The 21,434-nt window shown below is 40.7% G+C and overlaps 2 protein-coding genes across 4 annotated transcripts; one reads left to right on the top strand and one right to left on the bottom strand.

The window, feature by feature from the left end:
- Positions 1-1,095: 1,095 nt before the first annotated feature.
- Positions 1,096-7,825, bottom strand: LOC101155761 (ubiquitin-conjugating enzyme E2 variant 1). Of its 2 annotated transcripts, none has more exons than XM_004068906.5 (4): positions 7,696-7,825; positions 5,639-5,787; positions 4,502-4,627; positions 1,096-1,956 (listed from the first exon to the last, which is right to left on the bottom strand). In XM_004068906.5, exons 1-4 carry the CDS (start codon positions 7,715-7,717, stop codon positions 1,810-1,812), a joined length of 444 nt encoding a protein of 147 aa, XP_004068954.1. In that variant the 5' UTR covers positions 7,718-7,825; the 3' UTR covers positions 1,096-1,809. The 2 variants fall into 2 exon arrangements, with proteins under 2 accessions (XP_004068954.1, XP_078803608.1); XM_078947482.1 differs by lacking the exon at positions 7,696-7,825 and adding an exon at positions 7,327-7,402.
- A 2,420-nt stretch (positions 7,826-10,245) lies between these two features.
- serinc3 (serine incorporator 3) lies at positions 10,246-20,700 on the top strand. 2 transcript variants are annotated; one of them, XM_023955051.2, is made up of 10 exons: positions 10,246-10,497; positions 14,793-14,954; positions 16,802-16,995; positions 17,449-17,528; positions 17,608-17,745; positions 17,839-18,008; positions 18,131-18,221; positions 19,436-19,637; positions 19,967-20,194; positions 20,289-20,700. In XM_023955051.2, exons 1-10 carry the CDS (start codon positions 10,465-10,467, stop codon positions 20,422-20,424), a joined length of 1,434 nt encoding a protein of 477 aa, XP_023810819.1. In that variant the 5' UTR covers positions 10,246-10,464; the 3' UTR covers positions 20,425-20,700. The 2 variants fall into 2 exon arrangements, with proteins under 2 accessions (XP_023810819.1, XP_023810822.1); XM_023955054.2 differs by lacking the exon at positions 10,246-10,497 and adding an exon at positions 13,621-13,750.
- Positions 20,701-21,434: the final 734 nt, after the last annotated feature.

Here is a 21,434-nt window from a genome sequence, read left to right as displayed (position 1 = left end):
TCAGTTTGTGTTGATACACTCTTTAAGTTCATATTTCCATGTTTTTCTTTCTCCTTTTCTTCAGAATTTTATTCAAAATTTGGAGTTTCTGCCACTAAGCCCGGTCTCCCGTATTTTGGGTGCTGTCTTATTCTTTTTATTGACAAAAGGATCATTAAAAAAGGAAGGTAATGAAACAGGTCAGAACAAAATGTTTGCTCCTCCTGAAAAGAAGGAAGAGGGATATGCAGCCACAACAAAAGTCGATCCTCCAATCAGCATCACTGATGTCTTTGACCCTGTGATCAGTTAGTCTGCCTGTTTAAATGGTCACATTTTTTATGAAAGGGTCACATGATTCAGAAAATACTGCAACACATTTGTCGGGACCCGTTTCATTTGTTTATTCATACAATGACAATAAAACAACAATTTAAAATCATTGTTTTATGTCTCTTAATGTTTTTTTGAATAGTTTTACTTTTTTAAGTGGATTTTTCTGACATTAATTGATGGACATAATGAATTGTGCCTTAATGTTTCTGCTTTTTCTTTTTAAGAAGTGAGCTATTAAAAAATAAAGTTTTATAACTTTTAACTGACGTTTTTGGTGTTGGATTAAGGAGAAGTTTCATGAACTAAAAAATCCTTTAAGTAGTTTAAATGCTTATTTTGCAGACACTGAAGATTCATTCATGGTGTTTAAAGTTTGCTTCTTGTGTCACATGTTCCTGGGTAATGAAATTCTCTGCAACGTTTGTTTCTTTTGGCTGATATTTAGCGTGAAACCCAAAATCTTTAGTCTAGATCTGATGAAGGACATAAGGAACCTTCATTTACTCCAGAACTCCTGCAGAACAAGCAGGAGTCAGTTTAGGGGTTTGAATGAGATTCATCAGTACATGAAGATTCATGTACTCATCCAGGTAAAAATGTGTGCGCTATCATGGCCAGGCATCCTTCAACATGCACCTTGAAGAACAATAACACAAGAGTTTTTATGAAGTCTGATGTTGATCTTATTAATGCATGGATTCATTTTCTGACATAAAAGAGGGAAAAATGGAATTTTGTCAGGTGAAATCCTAATATTTCTCCACTGCCAATAATGAGACATTTGTGCAAAAGTAATAATGTTTAATTCAAATGAAACCATGCGACAGGACACCGCCACCCTGATAAGATTCACCCAGTTAGAAAATAAACATCCAGAGGCGTACAGAAACACAGGCAGCCCAGACCAAAGAGAGGAAATACAAACAGTAAACAGGAGGCACAGCGCCCCCTTCTGCACACACATCAGAATACAGTGGTGATCCCAAAACAGAAAACAGAAACTGCCCCCCAGCAGCGCACTGATGGCACAGAGACGGGAAAGAACGAGGCACCATGGTTCTGCTGATACAAACACCGCATTTCAGCATCGTTTCTTCCTCTGAAGTGGACATGCGGGGGTCAAACTCAGTATGGAGGGAGGGAGATCAATAATTTAGAGATGTCAGGTCAATGGGTGGAGATTTGTTTATTCTTTAAGAATCCTGACATTAGTGGGGAAATAAAAACAACCTTTAACCCTTCTGGAAATGTAAAGCTTGATCTGATGTGAAGATTTGGCAGCTGCATCCATTCACTCATTTCATGATCTACAGAAGAACACAGACATCACAGAAGGTGGGGGGTCCTGATGGTCAAGATGAAGCGTCCACGCAGGAAGGAAGGATGGAGGAGGCTCCTCTGCATTGCCCCTCCCCAAAAAGAAGGGGATGAAGGTCGGTGGTGGGTGTGCGCACGTGTGACAGGCAAAGGCGGGGTTGCTGAGCAGCAGGAGCCTCAGTTGCGAAACACCTGGCCTTCTGGCGGCTGTGACAGACGGCTGTTCTCCTTCAACATCATGTGCTGCCGCAGCTCCAGCAGCACCATCTTGATGTTGTTGGAGTTCTTCCACCGAGACAGAGACGGCACGGACTTCAGGTCCACCTGAAGACAAACAAACCTGCGGTGAGGAAGTGCTCATGGTTGTTATTCCCTCAATCATTGCACACTTGAGCCTCGTTTCCACTGAGTGGTATGGTTCGGTCCGGTATTTTGAGCGTTTCAATTATAAACATAGACCCATTAAGCCGGACCGAACCATACCATTTTTGGGCCCCCTATTGGTTGTGGGTCCATGGAAAAATGGAACGGACTGGTTAGGGCGGAGCTACTGTTGAAACCCATTGATTGGCTGAAGGTCATAATGATAAAAGAAAGCGCCAAGAAAAGCAGCTGTATTCGTCTTTGCCGTCCGCAATCTTCTGTCAAACAACATTTAATTCTTTGTATGTACGAAGTACCAGAAGCCAAGCGGGGGGGCTGCTGCTGGATGACCTCCACTGTTGTTGTTAGCTTCACTCCGCACGGTCCAACTTTGAGTGGAAACGCTCACCTGAATTGCCTGGACCATTCTAAACTGGAGCGTACCAACCGCTTAGTGGAAACGAGGCTTTACAGATGCGCTCCATTTCTGCCTTTTTAGCAGAAAATCAACCTGATGGTGGAAGAAATAAGTTGTGGTCTCAGTTTGGAATCAATAACAGTTATTTACCTGAACAAAAAGCTGCGTCAGAAATGAGCACAGAAGCCTGAAGTGTCATAAACGTTGGAGCTCTTAAGTGGAAATTCAGAAAACCTTTGCAGTGTTTGGAAAAGTTCATGCTGCCTTTATGACACATTGTGTTGCAGTAATCCCTTTTAGAATCAGAGCTACAAAGATTAACCAGTGAAAGTTATTGAAATTGATGTTACATTTCAAACACACACAAAATCTACTTTGCTGCGCTCATGGAAACTCAACTCATCTTATTCTATTGTTTCTGTACATATTGTACATTTTTCTTTAGACATGTGAGTTACAGTATTTTTATTTTATTCGATTTTATTTTCTATTCTTCACCACTCCAAGGCTGCTGCAATTTCATTGCATCACCATGGACAATGACAATAAAAGGATTCTGATTCTGAAACAATACTAATACTAAACAAGCTAATATGTTGATAAAAATGTTTTAAAAAAGACCAACTTCAATTAGAACAACCTTCATAATCAAAGAAATGAAATTCTGCAAAATCGTTTAAAAGATAAAAAGGAGACATAAAATAAATATAAAATGACTACAATCTGGGAGACAAAGAGTTGCGAAGTAGACCAAAATGAAAGTCCAGTGAAGTGTTACAAGTCATTCATTTAGGTCAGGGGTGTCAGACTCCAGGTCTCAATGCTCAACATCCTGCTGGTTTTATGACCAATCCAGGCCAACCTGCTGCCGATTCCCTGCATCAGGCGTGTTTTGCAGGTTTGGAGCTTCAATGGCAGATTAGATGGAAAATGTGAGGGACATGGACCATTGAGGCCTGGAGTTTGACACCTGTGCTGTAGGTGTTCCAACGTTTCTTCTCCAGCTGCATTAAAGCTGTCCTGGAACACACTGTGGTATTGCACTGCTGTGTTGTGTCAAAAACGACAAAAAAAAGAACAACTAACAACGAAAAGGTGTCAATGAATGAAGTTTCTTTCACCATCAAAGGTTCTCAGAAACTGAGTAGAAACCCTGACAGGAAGAGATCGAGACCCAAAGTCACAACTGCATCAGAAAACACGTTTCTAACAGCTGCACTACAGGCAGAAAACACATTTAAGGACAGTGAAAGCACCAAATTTGATGATTTTTAAAACTATTAATTTATTTCTATTATGGTAACTTCCATCAAATTCATATATTTGTTATCAGCTGTTTCAATCATAAACCTACACATGGTGTGAAGACTAAAGGGTGTAGACCCATTGTTTCATGTTGATGTAATTTATAGATGTTTTATTGTTCAGAATTTTGTCAATAAAATATAAAAGATGGACAGAGAAGCAACATGGTTATTTTACCATGTGAGGCGACTTTGCTAAGTGTTGTTGCGTAAAAATGTGTGGCGTCCATGCTTTAGGAAGACGTTAAAACCATGAAGCCAAAAGAGGGAACAGAAACAAAGATGAACCTCCAGTCTCAAGTTAGAACTATGAAGAGTGAAAATCTTGAGGGGGTAACGGGACAAAATACAGCCAGAAAGCCATTGCAATAATGTTGGAACAAACGAAAGATGTTTTTGCCTGGGCCAGGATACACGGACACTGCACTATTGCAGACTGGATGGTGTCATGGATATCAAGGATCTTTATTGTCGTTTCACCACTGGGTGAAACAATTCAGATGGAATCTTGCTAATCAATTAAACAACAGTATACATATAAAACCCAATGTAAAACGATATGTTGGTCCATGATGAGTGGAGATGTCTGATTAAAAGGTGGTGGAGGGTGATAAGGTGAAAGGATGGCTCTACAGTGTGTGACAATGTGACAACGCTGGAAACAGAGCGGCACGGCTGCACCTGAGAAAAAACTAACAGTTTAATCGGCCTGATAGTTGGGATTGACCGAGACTCGGTGGAACCAGTAAGCCCACGGGTTCTGCGAGTAAGAAAGGACTCTCACCACTCCGGTTGAACTGTTCACACCAGTCATGTTGATCTTGTTGATGAAGCGCACGTGAGGTGGATGTTCTGGGTACCGGGAGCCACAGTCGATCTTCAGGCTGTACATTCTGCCTTCATAAACCGTCTGCAAGTCAGGAAATGACAACATGAACATCATAGGGAAGCTTGTTCAGCTTTGGTAGATTTTCTTTTCCTTTAAATCTGCTGAAGGAAAATTAAAACGCATCGTCTTTGCCTGAAAACCGTTCATAGCATCAGACAATAGAATAAGACAAAGAGCAAATGTGGACGTAGTGGCACTGATACAAAAAATAGGAAAGTATCATCATAGTTCTCCAGCACATTTACTCTTTTAAACATTTAGGGATGAACTTCCTCAAAGCCCGATTCCAAAGGTTTTTGTCTTGAAATCAACATTAGACAGATCGAGGGTCCATGTGTGCTCTTTACACAACTTCAGCTTAATGAATGAACTTCCTCTAATATCTACAACCCATTCACAGAGCCATTCCATTCATAAAGATCAAACTCCACTTGTGAAGTGACGATCAAAGGTTTTCATTGGCTGACGTTGCCTTAGCCAGAATACAGAAATGTGAAAAATCTTTGATCAAAAATAGAACTATGGAAATCCGTTTTGTTTTCTGTTCAACAGGGTTCACTGTTGTGCAGTTTTCTTGCATCATAATGAAAAAAAGGTTGGGTGTGGAGACACCTACTGCAGGTATGAAGTTGGTGGATGACTCAGCAACTGAGTAACACAGCAGATTATAGACCTAATAAAAAGAAATGCCCTGAACTCACAGATAATATGTTGGATTTTTTAAACCACATTTGCAAGACACCGAATGTAAAGAAGTGGGTGTCTCTTTCCTAATCCAGAGAACGCCAGACTGTCGGGCCAAAAATGTGACCCAACCTTCACACCTGTAGACACAAAAGAGTCTTCATGACTGCAAACATGCCAGCTCAGTCTGTCCTGACCAGTGTGTTTGGCCCATTCCATCTGTGGTTCAGCTGTCTACATACCACTTTTCACTTCACTGCAATTTCTCCTAACCTACTACCAGAACCCTGAGCACAGCTCCGGCCCGCTGGAGAGGAGGGCTTTCGGGTGTTGGGGAGTGCAGTTCACCTTCGGGGGACCGATGATCATTCCATTCCAGTGGCTCAGCATCATGTCCTCGTCATTTTCCAGACCCCAGCTTACGATTCCGTCTCCACCCCCTTTCTGACCTTCTTCCAGTTCCTCCAGCAGCCGAAAGTTGCGAGGAACCGTGATGCCTTCAAGAGACACAAACATGTCAGCAACTTTACCTTCTCACAGCAGCCACACATTTCAGTATCTGACTAATGTATTATCATCTACTAATGTAGATGATAAAAACAGTACGGAGAATGATTAAAGCTGAATGACTGGCCTCATAATCTTGATTAGTTGGCTGCGGTTAGGTTTCAGACACAGCACTAAAGCAGGGTACTATTATTGGCTAAGAAAGTCTCCGTCTGACAGTACGCAGCACATTCAGTCATCGTCTCCAGAACCTGAACCTGAACCAGAACTGGAGCTGTGTCCTGACTGATGTTCTGCAGCAGTTAAACTACCTTTTCGTCAGAAAGTGTGTGAGCCACAGATGATTTGCAGAGGAACTGAGCGTTCAAAACACCCGGTTGACAAAGGAAACCATCTGGCAAACACATGTTTATTTACATATGTATCTCGAGTTTGCTTCCTTCATACATTCGCATACAAGTTGAGAAAGACGGACAGCTAAACGGGGCTAGAAGCCGTCTCTTAGTCTGTTCTTGTTCATAGTGGCCTGTGTTGCCTCCCAGAGGACCTCGTTTGGGACGGAAACTGTCTTTGGTGATGCTTTGAGCTTTATTGAGGTCTTTTCTGCTGTTCACACAACCCTCTGCCACAGATTTTTCTCTTCCTCTGCAGTACCACACTGTTATGGCATAAGTCAGAAAACTCTATGCTGGGGCAGTAAAAAGTCACCAGCAGCTGGGTACCAGTTCTCTTTTCTCAGTATCCTCAAAGAGTGAACCCACTGCTGAGTCTTCTCTATCCCCCTGCTGCTGTGTTCATGGGCCAAGAGGTTTGTTTGCTGTGATGTGGACTCTGAAGGAATTCACTCCCTCAACATGTTGACCAATTATAAACGGGGTGGAGGGTCAGGTCTCCATAGGTCTAGTCGTACTGGTGCTCCAGGTGGCCGAGTGCAGAGTGATGGCAATGGCATCTTCTGTGGATCTATTTGACCTGTATGCAAACTGATGCGGGTTTAGGGTGGGGGTTGAACAGGTCACTGCTACAGTTCGGTTGGCTGAGAGGTTTTTTAGGGATCTGGATGATGTTACCGATGACAGGAGGGTGGGATGCTGGCTCGGGTTAGAGACGAGTTGAAAATGTCTGTAAAACCCTGACCTAGTTGGGGATCACAGACCTCCAGTACTTTACCGGGTACGCCATTCGTGCCAAAAGGAAACAAGCGAGAAATGATGGCTGGATAACAAAAAGAAATAAACTACATTAAATTTAAATTATAATACATTATTGGTGAAGCATGAATGGACAGAACCTCATTTGTTAAAATCCTAAACATTGCGTTATGATAAATAACTGACTGTAAACATGCAAATTGATAAAATAGCATATCATTTAAAATAAAAAAACATCTTCACACGTGTGTGAGGTTGTGGGCCCCCTATTCTGAATGTTTTAGCCCTAAACGGTGAACGCATCATCACTGCTGGACGCAGCAGGTTCAGCAGTAAGTTTTGTCAGGAATGTTGCGTCTCCGGTTGAACAACAATTGCCAAGCGACACCCACGTCCGCTGCGGCCACCCAAACCCAGGCCAAGGACCATCATCTGCCATACAAAACCACAGGTCTTCGCGTCTTCTAATCATTTTACAGCCACAGAATCCGCCGAAAACGAAGTAGAAAGCTACGAAAGGGGAGGTCTGCTTCCCCACAGAGCCGCATGCAAGCTAACAGCGCAAAATCCTTTTCTGACCCCAGAAATCTTTAAAACTTAACCCCGTTTCACTTTCGCCGGAAACTGGGAGACCATTGGTGAGCACTACGACTAAACAGAAATAGCAAAAGATGAAAAAAAACAAACAAACCCTATTGTCTCATAAATAAAAATGACAAAAGTACGGGCGCGGGAAAGCTGTACTACCTGATCCGGCGGCTGCTGCCATGTTTACCACTGCATCACGGGAACGCGCACGCACCACGTACAAGCCCTAGTGCGCATGTCCGCCTAGTTTTTGAAAATAACTTTATTTAAAGTGCTTGTCAAAAAACCTAAATTGCCGATCAAATATTGGTGGTAATAATTTATACATGAAGTGTTCATACATGGATCAGTTTTTGATAAATAGTTACAGAAGAAACTGGAAATAATAAAGTATACATGAATAACAAATACCAACAGTTCACCATCTATCCTGATTTATCAGCATCAGGTAATCATTAATATTTCTAAGGCCTATGTAGCTTCATAGGTGAGGTTACATACTGTAATTATAGTGGAGCTGATCCTGAGACGGACAGATCACTCTTTTTCAACACAATAATTCTTATGTTGTTCTACTAGAATTACTATAAAGACAAATTGTTTATGTAATTTTCTAACCAACACAATTATTGAATAAATACAGTTTGATTCGTTACAGTCTGATAAAACACCTTCAGCGTTTCTGATACAGGAACCAAAGGTCAGTCAGTAGTGTGTGAACACTGTGACCATAAGATGGAGCTGCAGTTTCAGAGTTCTAGTTGATGCATCTCGTAAAAAAAGTAAGAACATCCATATCAAGCAGAATATTCTGGGCAAGAAAAAAACTTCAGTTATATCCTTCTTATCATTACTTCGACAAAATGCGGAAATGAGCAGATCATACAAACTCGAACCTCCTACAGACCAGGTTCACAAAATTAGCTCAGAACAAGGAGCTGTCCAGCTTTTTTAAAATGCTTTTGTGTCTGTTTAGCCTGTATTTGGTGTGAATGTCCATGTAGCCCCTGTATTAGATCAAAGGTGGCAGATTCAAATGTGGGTCTCTGATCAACCAGCGAGTCAGGAAACTCTTTCTGAAAAAGGACAGTAAAAAATTATATTAGTTTGTAACCAGTTTTCCAGACAAACAGAAAGATTCAATAAGACTCAAAAGGTCCAATACATGTCTTTTAGAGGTATACTTGCAGCAAGGAAAGAGCAAAAGATGGTTACATTCGATCTGCACACTGAAAATCACGGTCTATTATGCTGTTCGGGACACACACACACTTAAAGGATTTTCTTTTCTCCCATACCTGCATGTCTGCAGCCTTGGGTTCCCTAGTAGATGAAGTTAGATCTGGGTTTGTTTTGGAGCGGCTGCTTCTAGGTGCAGAAAAATGTCACAACAAATTTGTCTCATAATAAAAACAGTGTCTAACAATTCTTACAACTAAAATCTATGATAATATAAGTTAAAGAAAAAATCAGAAACAGTGAGCATTTCTACAAACTATGATTTGGTATGACAATATATTTGAACTAACAAACTCAAAATGTACATTTTCTCAACACTGTTTACAGCATATTTTAAATCCTGTTATTCCCAATTTTGTTCTGTCATTGTGCTATTTCTATGGCTAATTGGAAAACTGCCAAGTCCTGTTTTTGTTTCTTCATCTACTTACATTTGTTTTTTTTCTGGGACTCTATTAAACTTTGAAGACATTTAACCACAGTATTTTCCCACAGCTTTTTCAGTGCAGTGTAAGAACATTTAATTGTCAATTTTAATGAGCATAAACAAAATTATCTGTCTTTTAAACCGTTTCTCTTTGATATTTTGGACTTGTTTTGTTGTTTTTTTTTTTGGAAAGCCATTTGGCCCACATACAGTTCTTTAAAAACTGATGAAAATTTAAGTTTGATGTGATTTAAAATGTCTTCTGGTACTATAATAGTACATGCGCACAAGAAACACCAAAGGGGAATGAAAATAGTGTTACATACATCCCCTTCCTCCAAATGTAAAGTCTCGTTTCAACACATAACAATAAAAAGAATGAAAATAGTGTGTTGTATTAGCATAAGAACGTTGAAAATGCAGAAAACTGGGCCTTTTCGGACAGAAGCGTCACACAGACTCAGAGATCTTTTTCTTTTGTGGAGCCGCCACCAGTGTGTGAATGTGTGTGTGACTGGGTCTGTGACTGCAAAGCACTTCGGGCCTTGTAGGTAGAAAAGCTATGTAAGTATAGACCATTTACCATTTTGTGGAGGAAGAAAGAATTTAAGTGGACAGCTGCAGCGATACCTATGGCTTCATCAACGGGCTGCAGAGGTCCTGCAAACCACTGCAAATAAGTCGTAAATTGAATCCAAATATGTGTAACGTTATCAATAAACATTCAGTTTACCTGTTCAAATATGTTTTTATTCGGTCCGGTCTGCTGCTGCGTTCACTTGCTGCACTGTGTGCTCACGTCAACCTTAATCTTGTAAATTTACTAGATTTAAAGTCGTTATTTTCAAGATTTTTTTCTCATAAATTTTTTATTGTATTTTATTTGTTCAGGTATTTTTTTTTGGTGACCCTAAAACTCTGTCGTACGAATTAAACACACAATTTTGGAATATTTTCCTCTTGAAGAAAGTATTAAGTGTGATGTGTGTATTAAAACAGGCTTGAACCAAAAGTTATGGCACTTCCTGCTTTCCATAGATCCGGGCGGACGGACGGACTGACGCTGAAGTGGAAAAAATGAAATTACAGCCAAACAAAACACGCGTGATGCTCCATCAGTGTTTCGTGGACCCGGAACGTTCGGTTTCGGCTGCTCGAAGTTCTGAAAACTCCAAGCGGCGCAGATGACCGGCACCAGGACTCAGGAGGAATAGACCTGTTCGCAGGAGCGCCTGGTTCCGTTCAGATCCAGATGATCCATCATGGGAGCTGCATTGAGGATCCTCTCTGTCTGTGTAAGTGATGGAAAAGTGATCAGAGATATTGATGTAGCAACATGTCCTCTCAAAGTTAACAAAGATAAAGTTCAGTGATTTCTGCAAATGTAATTTAATTAACTTTGAGAACCTTAAAAAGTAAAGCAGAATAGGTTAAAAATTACCGGCTAATAATATTCCACATACAAATGTAAATTAGATTATTCAGATTTTCGACTGTTAATAATTTTAATCTATATCACGTTTTATTTATATTAGCAGAAGGTGCTTTACAGAAAAACAAACATGAGAATTTTTAATGGGGTAGTAGTGCCATAGGTTCTAAGACAAAATAAAAACATGCTTTATTTATCTTTATAAATATACTTTTAATCAAAGTTAAGGCATGTTTTTGTCCATATTCCATTGTTTATTTTTCTAAGATGATGGGTTACCAAAATACACCATGCATCTGTTCCTGATGCAGCCTTTCTGTTATATTTTAGAAATCTTTGTGGCTCACAAGTTAAAAAGTTTGCCCACTCCATCCACAGTGGGGGTGGGCAACTGTGGATGGGGATTAGAGTGTAATTTTCTGATCAGATTTAATCTGATCAGAAAATTACAAAAATGGACTGTAGAATATTGCTGATTGTTTGTACCCAAGTTTCCCAGCACAATTCAATAAGACTCAGACTCAAAACTTATCTTTTGGTCCTACATGAAGCAATGGGCACAGAGAATGGCAACATGTTAGTCTGCACCGAGGCATATTATTTTTCTCAGTCTGCACAGCCCTGTCCTTGACCATGTCGGACAATCTTAGTCCCCCTTGCGTGGGTGTAGGAGTTGGTTCACATCAGTTCTGATGTTTTCCACAGTCTGCAGCTGGGTGTGATGCTAGCACAGCAATTTCCACGAAAAATCTGTTTAGTGCTGAGAGTAGAAGCAGTGTGGTTGAAAACCAAAGAACAAGATTATGTTGCTATCAAATTGATCTGGAAGTAAATAATCAATTTCAGGCAAACTTTGTCATAGTTTCTCTTTCTGTTGCTCTTTACTGTCTTCCTTTACAAGTATTTGTGATGCAAACAAAAAAAGGTCCAATCTTCTACCAAGTTAAGTAAATTTCAATTGGCTGAAGGTGAACCACAGTGAGGGATGTGCTTTGTGTGCACTAACCCGTTTTTTCACAGGACTTCAAACAATGTCTAAATAAATTAAAATTACACTTTTATTTAACCACACAGAAAAAAACAGTCTAAAAAATCCAAAAGGTCAAGTTTTTATGTTTATAGTTGTTATGTCAACGAACAAGACTTTGTTTTTGAACCCTAAAATAAAAAGTGTCAGTGAGTTTCTCTTTTAAAAGGCATTATTGATCATATAGATTCATCATTTTTCAGTTATGCAGACAACACTCAGCTTTATGAGGCTCAGACATCAAACTACTGTGTTCTATTAGATCCTCTGAATGGAAATCTTCCTTTAGCTAAACAATGAGAGGTATTCATTGTTTTTTAGAACAAGTAGCCCATATAGCAAATTTCTAGAAGAATCAAGACCAAACATCAAATTAGAAACCTTGGTGTCATTGTGGACTCAGTCTGTGAGAGACTTTTAGTGCTCACATTAAGGCCAAGACTCACTGATCTCATGTCCAAATTTAGAGAAGCTGGTCCATCTCCTTCAAGATGATCTACTCTTTGCTCTTTTACAAAAAAAAAAAAGAATATTAGAAAGCTGCAGCTCATTCAGGATGCTGCCAAAGTCCAGAAAAAAACTAACACTATATCCCCAAACTATGCAGCCATCACTAGTTTGATAGGGAACTGCGTTTAATACCTGTTTCCAATTATATATTAAAGATAACATTCTTCAGTGTTTTCTTTTTTTCAAAATGATGCTAAATTAAGCAGAGTCCTAGGTTATATGGTACGTACGCCATGACAGGGTTAAAGCTGGTTAAGGTTATGGTTTAGGACTTAAACGCATGAATTTCCCGGGTGTTCCTAAAACCCAACAGATCAGAGATATGCTGGAAGCAATTAGCTGGTAGAATCAATTACTGCTGTGTTTGTTTTAAAAAACTGCACTCCTGTTTAATTGAGTGTATTTTATTGTTCATTTTCCTGTATGCTGCTCAAGCCTTAGCTGCACTAAATATTCAAAGAATGCAAAACAAAAAAAGAAAACAGTAACAAAAAGCAAAAATCAAATATACCATTCAAAAAAAATCAAAGTCCAAAGAAACTAAAGTTATCTATGAGCATTTTCTGAACAGAAGCATAATCCCTACAAAAAAATACACTTGACTCCAAACAATAACATGAGCTGCTTGGAAAGCAGGTTTATCAAAATATTATTTACATACAGTTAATTTGCAGAATATAATCTGTCAGTTGTTCCAGTTTGACAGCAGAAGAAAGGGTTAACATCACCACACTGGGTCAGCTGCTCATACTGGCTTACACGTGTTTAATTGGATTATCAGTGCTAACTGGTTAGTTAGTGCCGCATGAACTCTGCGGGGAATCCAGAATGTGTTTATGTGCGACAGAGGAGCTTCAACGAACACTGTTTCAAATAGTGACAGGTCAGATGAATATTTTCAGTCTTTTTTAGAGGGATGTCGTATACTGCATTGAAAAAATTTAAACCATATTCCTCTTTTTTACATATTGACGTTATATTTCCTAACACAAGCTACTGGTTTACTTCATTTGGTTTTCTTTTTTTTATTAATATGTGACAGATCTGTGTCTTCTTTGGGACATTTTTAGAAAACTCCCCTAGATTTGGAGACTGTTTGTTGAGTTTTATTCAATCATTTCAGGGTTTTCCTCATGGTTCAGATCAGGCTGAAGCATTTTCCTGCCTCATGTTTCCAGCATGACTTCCCGCGTCCCAGACTGTGAGGGAAGTAAGCCGACTTTGTCTGCCCGGCAGAGGAATTAACTTGTTGACAGTCTTGGGTCTCCTTATCTCTTGACATCACCCCTTGATGCTGAAAAAAGGAGCTCAAATTGCAAAAAGAGGGAAGATCCCGGTCCAGAAGAAAAGCTTGATTCCCTTTACACCGCCTTCTCTCCAGCTGGTCTGAGGAGATACCAGAGTTTTCTTAGCTCAGCAGAAAGATAAAAACATTGGATGTAAGAACTGCCTTACATCCCCATGCAGTGGGGGGAGATCAGAAGGCGTCCTGACCACCTCAGAGCAAATCCAGCTGCCCTTCAGAAGAAATTTATAACCTCAGTCTTTCCGTCATCTCTGAAGCTCATGACCAAAGAAGGTTAGAATCCTGTTGCAGAATTGTATTGTAAATAGCAACTAAGAAATCAAGATGTTCACATGTTTGTTGCAGCTTTCTTGTGTCTGCAAAAGTTGCTCCAGTCCATCAAACCTTCACTCAGGTCTAAGATCTCATCATATGAGGTCCTTTCAGCTGTCATTGTTAGGAAACGGTCAGGCTCCACAAGGAGCCTTTTAAAAGTGATGGATGCAGATAATCCAAGTTTTAGATTGGAGAAAGTGACTCTAGAATCTCCTTTAACAATCAGGTTCTGACTGATTTCTTGTTTTCTAATCTAGCTCCACTTTTTACCCCACAGAAAAGCATTAACGACCATTAAAGATCTTTATCTCTCATTCCCATCATCTTTAGATCAATTGTAAAAGCATTCCCAAAGTTCTTTTAAATATATTTTTTTGTTTTTTAGGTAAATCAAAAAACCTGTGTTGTTTTCCAGGACATAGTTTGCTCCATATTTACATTGATTTGAATAAAGAAATACTTAATTTTCTATATACCTGTCTTCCAACATCCAACAAAAAAATGCCACAAGAGTGTGTTAAAAATCCCCTAAAACACAATGTGTCTTTAAGGCATGTATCATAGGCTACGGTAAGGTGAAGCCCGAAGTGACAGAAAATTAAAGGTTTAAATTCAACTGTTCTCGTTCCCTAGCTCATCATCCCACATTTCCTCCAAAAAAAGCAGAAAACAGCTTGTTTTGAAAGAAAGTTAGTCTATTTTGCTGTGGGTTGTCAGCAGCTTGTCATAGGTGACAGAGTTCATCTGCACAAGTTCAAAGTTTCACAACATTCACTCCAGCCTGAAAATAGATTTTTTGCAAGACATGAAAAATGGCAACAATGAAAACAAGAGAAATGTGTGCCACCATGTATCCCGCTATACACTCTTAGACACCTTCATTAGGTTGTCTGACAAGCCTTGCTTTAATCTAAGGTGGCTTTTTGTTTTTGAGTTGTGATTGCGCGCTCATTTCCTGCCTGCTGATGTTTGTCTAATAGCTCCTGTGGTTTTCATCCAGATGCCATGCATGTGCAGCAACGCCACCTGTCCAGTTTGCTGCTGCTGTCCCAGAGGCAGGAACTCCTCGGTCACCAGGATCGTTTACGCCTTCATCCTGCTGCTGGGCACACTCGTCTCCTGCATCATGCTGTCGCCGGGGGTCGATCAGCAGCTCAAAAGAGTACCAATCTTAATTCATTTCATTAAAAAATGGAGGAAGTTGTATGGTCAGAAATAATATACTTTGTAGCCTCTAACTGCTTCTTAGGGATTTATGAAGATTGTCCATTATGGTAAAAAGGAAGTATGGGAAGGAATTTCAGTATAAAACACATCTGATTTTCTTGTGATTTTTCATAACAAACATTTTGTGCTTAAAAAATATAGATATCAAACCAAAACCTGGCAAAATTACCCCAGGGATCTCAGTTTATCTAAATGCACTTCAATAATTTCATTTGGTTTCATTTACTTGGAAAAAATGTCAGACAAACTCCTAAATCTTCATGAAAGTAAAACAATTGAAACTAGTTTTAAACTGTTTTTTGTTAAAAGGATGTATCGACGTATTTGGAAATTCCTGCACCCTTGTTTTCTTCCACACACTGCCCGCTTTGTTCTCAGTTTGTACTCTTTGTTCCAAAATTTCTTCAGACTTTCAGAATGACAAGATTTTTTTATGAAGTTCTAGATGATAAAATCCAGTTACCGTATATGTTAAAACTAAGAAATGGACGATGTCACAAAGTCACAATAGCTTAGGCTCAGGACTCGGCTCTCCGATGGTTGACACTTGGGTCACTTCAATTCCTGGACACGACACCCTGCAGGATGAAGACGGCCCTCCCGATGCTAACGCCCTTTTCCTACTGTCATGCTTATTTTTTAATTACAGCCAACAAACTCCTCTCCTGGTATGTTTCATATATTTCATGACATGCCTCCTAGCTATCTGTTCCTAAATTCAAGGATGGACTTGAAAGAAATCTTTGTTCGAAGTCTCTCAAGGTTTTAGGGGGGATGAGTATCTTGGTATGTTCTCCTCTTCAAGGTTAAAACGTCAGTGTGTGACTGCTGCTCCACTGAAATGGAACAGTCTTTTTCTCTCTTTGTCAGAGAGAGGTTTCTGTAGTGCTTCTCTCTGTCAGAAAGCTGCTTGAATCTTGGATTTAGCAGAACTTCACAGGCCTGAATGGGAAGCCTTCATTTATGAATAAAATTAAAATAATTAAGAAAACCTTAAAAATCCTTAAAAGAATTGATCGTTACAATCGTCCTTTTAAAAGCTATTTATGGTTTTGTCACAGATTTCAAAGTTTTGTAAGATTTTCAAGCATATACTTGTGTAGCGCCCATCCACCTTCCTCGAAAAGCCCAAAGCGCTTCACAGTGACACTCCCATTCACACACACACACACACACACACATTCACACACTGATGGCGGCTCCACTGCCCAACATTGGTGCCAACCTATAACCACCAGAGGCAAGGCGGGAATCAAACCTACAATATCCCTACCACTGCACCACGGCCGCCCTTTTAAAAGGTTTCTATAGATGTCATGTTTAGGGACTTAGAGCTGATTCAGGCAGAGAATTCTGCCTGGTAACTGGATCACTCAGTGGAATTAAGTATAAACATTTGCAACTTTATCATCAATTATTCATTTTAGGCATAATTTTAACCTTAAGAAACCAAAAAGAGATTTTGTTTTTATCCAACAGATGCTTTCACGTTTGTTGCACTTTTTTGTTCATTATTATTATTTTTTTATAATTTAACTTTGCAGCTTTTTGAGGGAGTTTTGGGTTGGGAAGGTTTTTCCTGTAAGTAACTCTTTTGGACTTGTGGTTAACTTCTTTAGCTCATGCAGTATTATACAAGTAAATTGAAGCTATTTTTTAAAAATATTATAGCTTTTTACATTTTCTTTAGTGTTTCAGCGTCTTCAGCTGTTGTAGATAATGTGGCTCTGTGTCTCAGGTTTCCTTCAGGAACAAACCTCACTCTCCTGTAAATTCCTGCAGATTCCAGGCTTCTGTGAGGACGGAGCGAGCCCCCATCTTCCCGTTTTCCAGGCCCACCTGCGGTGTGAGATGCTTGTGGGCTATAAAGCGGTGTACCGCGTCTGCTGCGGCATGAGTTTGTGGTTTCTGGGCCTCTGCATTCTTATGGTAAACATCAAGACCAGCAGGGACCTCCGTGCTTCTATCCACAACGGGTAAAAGCTTCACAAATGGCTAAATTGAATTGATTTATTTGAACTGTATTAAAAATGCTAAAAAATAATAATAATAATGTTTTGATTGGCTGATTGATTGGTGACAAGGTTAGACAACTAAACACACACAATCCTGAGTAGTTGTGCAGCAGCCTTCTGAAAGGCAGAATGCAAGCCATGATAGATTTAAAGAAAAGTCAGGACAGTTTTTACAGCCTGTGGTGATCACAAACATAATCATTGGTTCTCAAGAAATCCAACATAAAAAGCAAACAAACTTGTAACAAAGAACCAAAGGAGCAGAGCAGACATTTGTTAGGCTGTTAGACATAGGGAACCTGATGTTTGTCTTTATAACTTCTGCCTGTCTGTCCAGATTCACTCTTCTGTTTGTAATCAGGAAAGGTTTGTCAAAGTGTTGAACCAGAGCAGTTACATGCAGTCTGTTTTCAGGTTTTGGTTCTTCAAGTTTGTTGCCTTGGTAGCCATCATGGTCAGTGCCTTTTATATTCCCGACAGGCCTTTCACCTACGGTAAGACGCTGAGAATTTGGGTTAGTCGGGCCGTGGCAGAAAAGTTGAAAAAGGTTGTTTCTGGTTTGTGCTTCTGCAGCGTGGTTTGTTATAGGCTCCTGTGGAGCTTTCTTCTTCATCCTGATCCAGCTGGTGCTGCTGGTGGACTTTGCTCACTCTTGGAATGAATCGTGGATGCAGAAGATGGAGAGCGGCAGCTTCAGAGGCTGGTATGCAGGTTAGTGAGCTCCACCTCATCTTTCTATTTTTGTGAAAAATAGGACCTCTGGTTGCTGAAGTAATGATTTTCTGCTTTTCTTTCTGTTCTTAGCTCTGCTCACCGTCACCATGCTGAACTACGCCCTGTCGCTGACTGCTGTCGGGCTTTTCTTTGTCTTCTACACCAAACCGGATCAGTGCTTCATCAACAAGTTCTTCATCAGCTTTAACTTGTTCTTGTGCATCATGGCCTCTGTAGTCTCTGTTCTGCGTAAAGTCCAGGTACAGCAGAACAGACCTCTGATGGATCCTGCTTTTCTTTTCGGACACAGAAAACTCTATTCTGAAGTGCTTCATATTCCCAAGTACAGATTGATGAAATTCTCTCTTGTTTGCTGCTGCAGGAGTTTCAGCCGCGCTCAGGTCTGCTGCAGTCGTCCTTCATTACCCTGTACACCATGTTTCTGACCTGGTCTGCCATGACCAACGAGCCTGGTGAGCACCCCCCCCCCCCCCCCCCTCCAACTCTGAGGGCTCTGAATAGACGTATAAATGTTTTTTTCAAGTAACTTCAATCAATGTTCCACAACATGTGTGAATAATTGCCAGAATTAGTCGTATTTATCTTTTGTAAGTTGGAATTAAACTTGGCGCCTTAACTCATATGGTAAACACTTTTGCAGGATTCACTCTATCTCTGTTTGCAAAGTCAATACATGCCATCTACTCCACCACGGATTACAGTATCCTTCCATTTATGACCGATTTTCAGTCTTGTTTAATTATTGGCATTGGCTCGATCTTATCCATAAAATCCAAAATCTCATGTTTTTTTGTAAACCTCTTGCAGACAATCTAGAAGACTTGAACAGACCATTATCTCAGACCTGCCAACGTTCAACCTCAGCTAACTTTAGCTCACACATCATGATGCTGCTGCTGCCATGCTTCAAAAAGGGGGGTGCATGAAGGCCGTGAGGTTTTGTGCATCTTATTCTCTAATCAGTGACAAACATTTAGTTTTACTGTACTTTTGTTTAATAAAACTAATAACGCCTTTATTGTAATTTTTTATGATTGCAGTGTTTATCACACAGCAGAGCTTAGCTGTGCTGTCAAAAGAGCCACTTGGTCTCCAAAGTGGATGCATCAGATCACATGACCAAAAGGGGCCTCTTTGAAAACCTGAACAACACAAACTCACTGGTTTCTCCACAATCACCTAGCTTTATGCTCAACAGGGAGGATAGGGGAAGCAGACCAAAATGTCCTCATGTAATCTACTGTTCACTTCAATCAGCTTAAAAAAATATAATTTTTATTTACTGGTTTGATCAAGAAGAAATTACTTAGTTTCACTCAGTTGAATGTTTTTCTTGCATTTGTTGTGATTCTCCTTCAAGCGACCTCAGTTGTGAATTGGCACTTTCTAAATCAAATAAATTAAATTCTGTCTGGTTTTTAGATATTGGAGTTAGTGGATGTTTCCTCGCCTCTGATTGGTCAGTCTCCCTGCGTGCACCTTTTCACTGTCTTTTCCCTTCTGGCCTCTCTTTGGTGAAACAGAGGATCAGGAAACATGTAGGAACATGTATCATCCGTGTTTTTATTTCTCGGTTATCGTTTCATCTCTGAAGCCGTAATTTTAATTAAAACCTGTGGAAAAAAAAAAAGTCCTACGATGATCCGGGTTTTCCTCTTTTCCTTAGACAGAGAATGCAACCCCAGTTTGCTCAGCATCTTCCAGCAGATTGCCTCCCCGACACCCCCGACTTTGGAAATCGAGAACCAGACGGCTGTGGTGATCCTCCTCACAGAAGAACCCGTCCCGACGTCCCCATATCTGCAGTGGTGGGATGGTCAGAGCATTGTTGGGCTCATCATATTTGTTCTGTGCATTCTGTACTCCAGGTAAACCCTCAAACATAAGCTTTGTGCTCTGGAAAGGGTCTGGGAATGAACACCCCCCCTCCAAAAAAAAAGAAGATTCCTTTTATTTTTTTTAAATTTGTTTTAAGGTTTTACAGACGCCCTTTTTCTCATTTGTGTTATTCTGGAGACACAGTTCTTCAAAACATATGAATCTTTTTATTTGTTAAATGTTTTCTGGTAAAAAAAAAAGGGCAATAAATCCTCAGCAATCACATCACCAGACCAAACTGAAAGTGTTAGAGCAGACAGAGAATGGGGGTTCCAATCCCAGTCTTTGAGTTCTTTATGTAGTCTTCATTTGTTCCCAGCATTCGATCGTCCAACACAACCCAAGTCAACAAGCTGACCATGGCCTCCAAAGACTCGGCCATCCTGGCGGAGGGTGGGGGCAGCGGCGAGCTGTCGGACGAGTCCATGTCCCTCCGGCGGGTGGAGGACAACGAACGGGAAATGGTGCAGTACAGCTACTCCTTCTTCCACTTCATGCTCTTCCTGGCTTCACTGTACATCATGATGATCCTCACCAACTGGTACAGGTCAGTGCCCCCCCCCCACTCCACACCCCACCTCCATTCTGTCCACACTCATTTGAGAAAAATAAAGACAAATGGTTCTTTCCCCTCTCTGCAGTCCTGATGCAGACTACACGATAACCAGCAAGTGGCCCACAGTGTGGGTGAAGATCTCCTCCAGCTGGTTGTGTTTGGCCCTCTACATCTGGACTCTGGTGGCTCCCATGATCCTCACCAATCGGGACTTCAGCTGATCACTGTTCCTGTTGAGAAAAAGAAATACTGAATGTCACATGCATGTTTTTACACACAGACGGAGCATGGACCATTTTAGCTGGACAGTTCAAAGCTTCAGATCTTCACTGGTGCCACAAAAGCTCTGTCGGATTCAGCATGGTGTCTTCATACCTGCCGTTTCATCACTGACCGTCACAAGTCTGTGCTGCAACGCCAAGCATGTTAATAAACCTATGTTTGTTCCCTTTTTAGTCTTCTCTTAAAATGTAAGTCAATAAAAGTTCCAAACCAAAGATCCAGGAGCTTCCTCTTAAAATCCTTCCTCGTCAGCTCATGTGTCATGCAGAGATCTGGGGCCTCATTTATAAAACTTTGCGTAGGATTTGCGTCAGAAGTGGCGTATGGATGAAACATAGGACGTGCGTACGCACAGAAATATTCGGATTTATAAAACCGTGCGCACGCACATCCTACGCATCTTTCCCTTAATAAATCACAACCAATTCTAAATGCTGCGCAGCTTTTGCGGCTTCATGACACGCCTATAGTTGCCCATAAATAGTCCGTGACACGCCCACAAATGAATATTCATTGATTGCGAAACCATGGCACACACAGAGAGGAAATGAAAAAAAAAACGTAACTTCACTCAATGTGAAGTAGAAGTTATCGTTGGCGAGGTGGAAAAGAGGAGAATAATGTTGTTTGGAGAGCACAGTGTGGGCATTACTAATGCCTAAGCCACGTGAGTGGCAAACGCTGTAATGCTGTAGCCTGACAACCTCGGACCGTGGCCAAAATAAAGAAGGCATGGTCGGACATCAAAGTCGAGGCAAAAAAACGTCTGGCGCTGCATCGAGAGTGTATCTGCCAGGGGGGGGGGGGGGGGGGGGGGACTAGCGGCAAGAATTGGGGAATCCCTTAGTGGAGTGGTGACTGAGGCGCAGGGGGACGCCGACGCGCCAGATGCATCGGGTGACACACCCCCAAAAGCCCGCGGAGGTCGGAACCGGCTCATAAGCCACTC

Source organism: Oryzias latipes, chromosome 5 (assembly GCF_053564925.1).
Source record: "Oryzias latipes strain Hd-rR chromosome 5, Olatipes_Hd-rR_3.1".
Taxonomy (NCBI): Eukaryota; Metazoa; Chordata; class Actinopteri; order Beloniformes; family Adrianichthyidae; genus Oryzias; species Oryzias latipes.
Note: the sequence above shows the minus strand (reverse complement) of the source record. Positions and strands in the feature narration are given on the sequence as shown.

Coding starts and splice junctions, on each gene's coding strand:
- LOC101155761 (XM_078947482.1), bottom strand. CDS start 7,387: ATGGCAGATGATGGTCCTTGGCCTGGGTTTGGGTGGCCGCAGCGGACG. Junction 5,788..7,326: donor GCGGACGTGGGTGTCGCTTG/GCAATTGTTGTT, acceptor TGTCTCTTGAAG/GCATCACGGTTCCTCGCAAC. Junction 1,957..4,501: donor TGAACAGTTCAACCGGAGTG/GTGAGAGTCCTT, acceptor GTTTGTCTTCAG/GTGGACCTGAAGTCCGTGCC.
- serinc3 (XM_023955051.2), top strand. CDS start 10,465: ATGGGAGCTGCATTGAGGATCCTCTCTGTCTGT. Junction 14,955..16,801: donor TCGATCAGCAGCTCAAAAGA/GTACCAATCTTA, acceptor AAATTCCTGCAG/ATTCCAGGCTTCTGTGAGGA. Junction 18,222..19,435: donor TGCCATGACCAACGAGCCTG/GTGAGCACCCCC, acceptor TCTTTTCCTTAG/ACAGAGAATGCAACCCCAGT.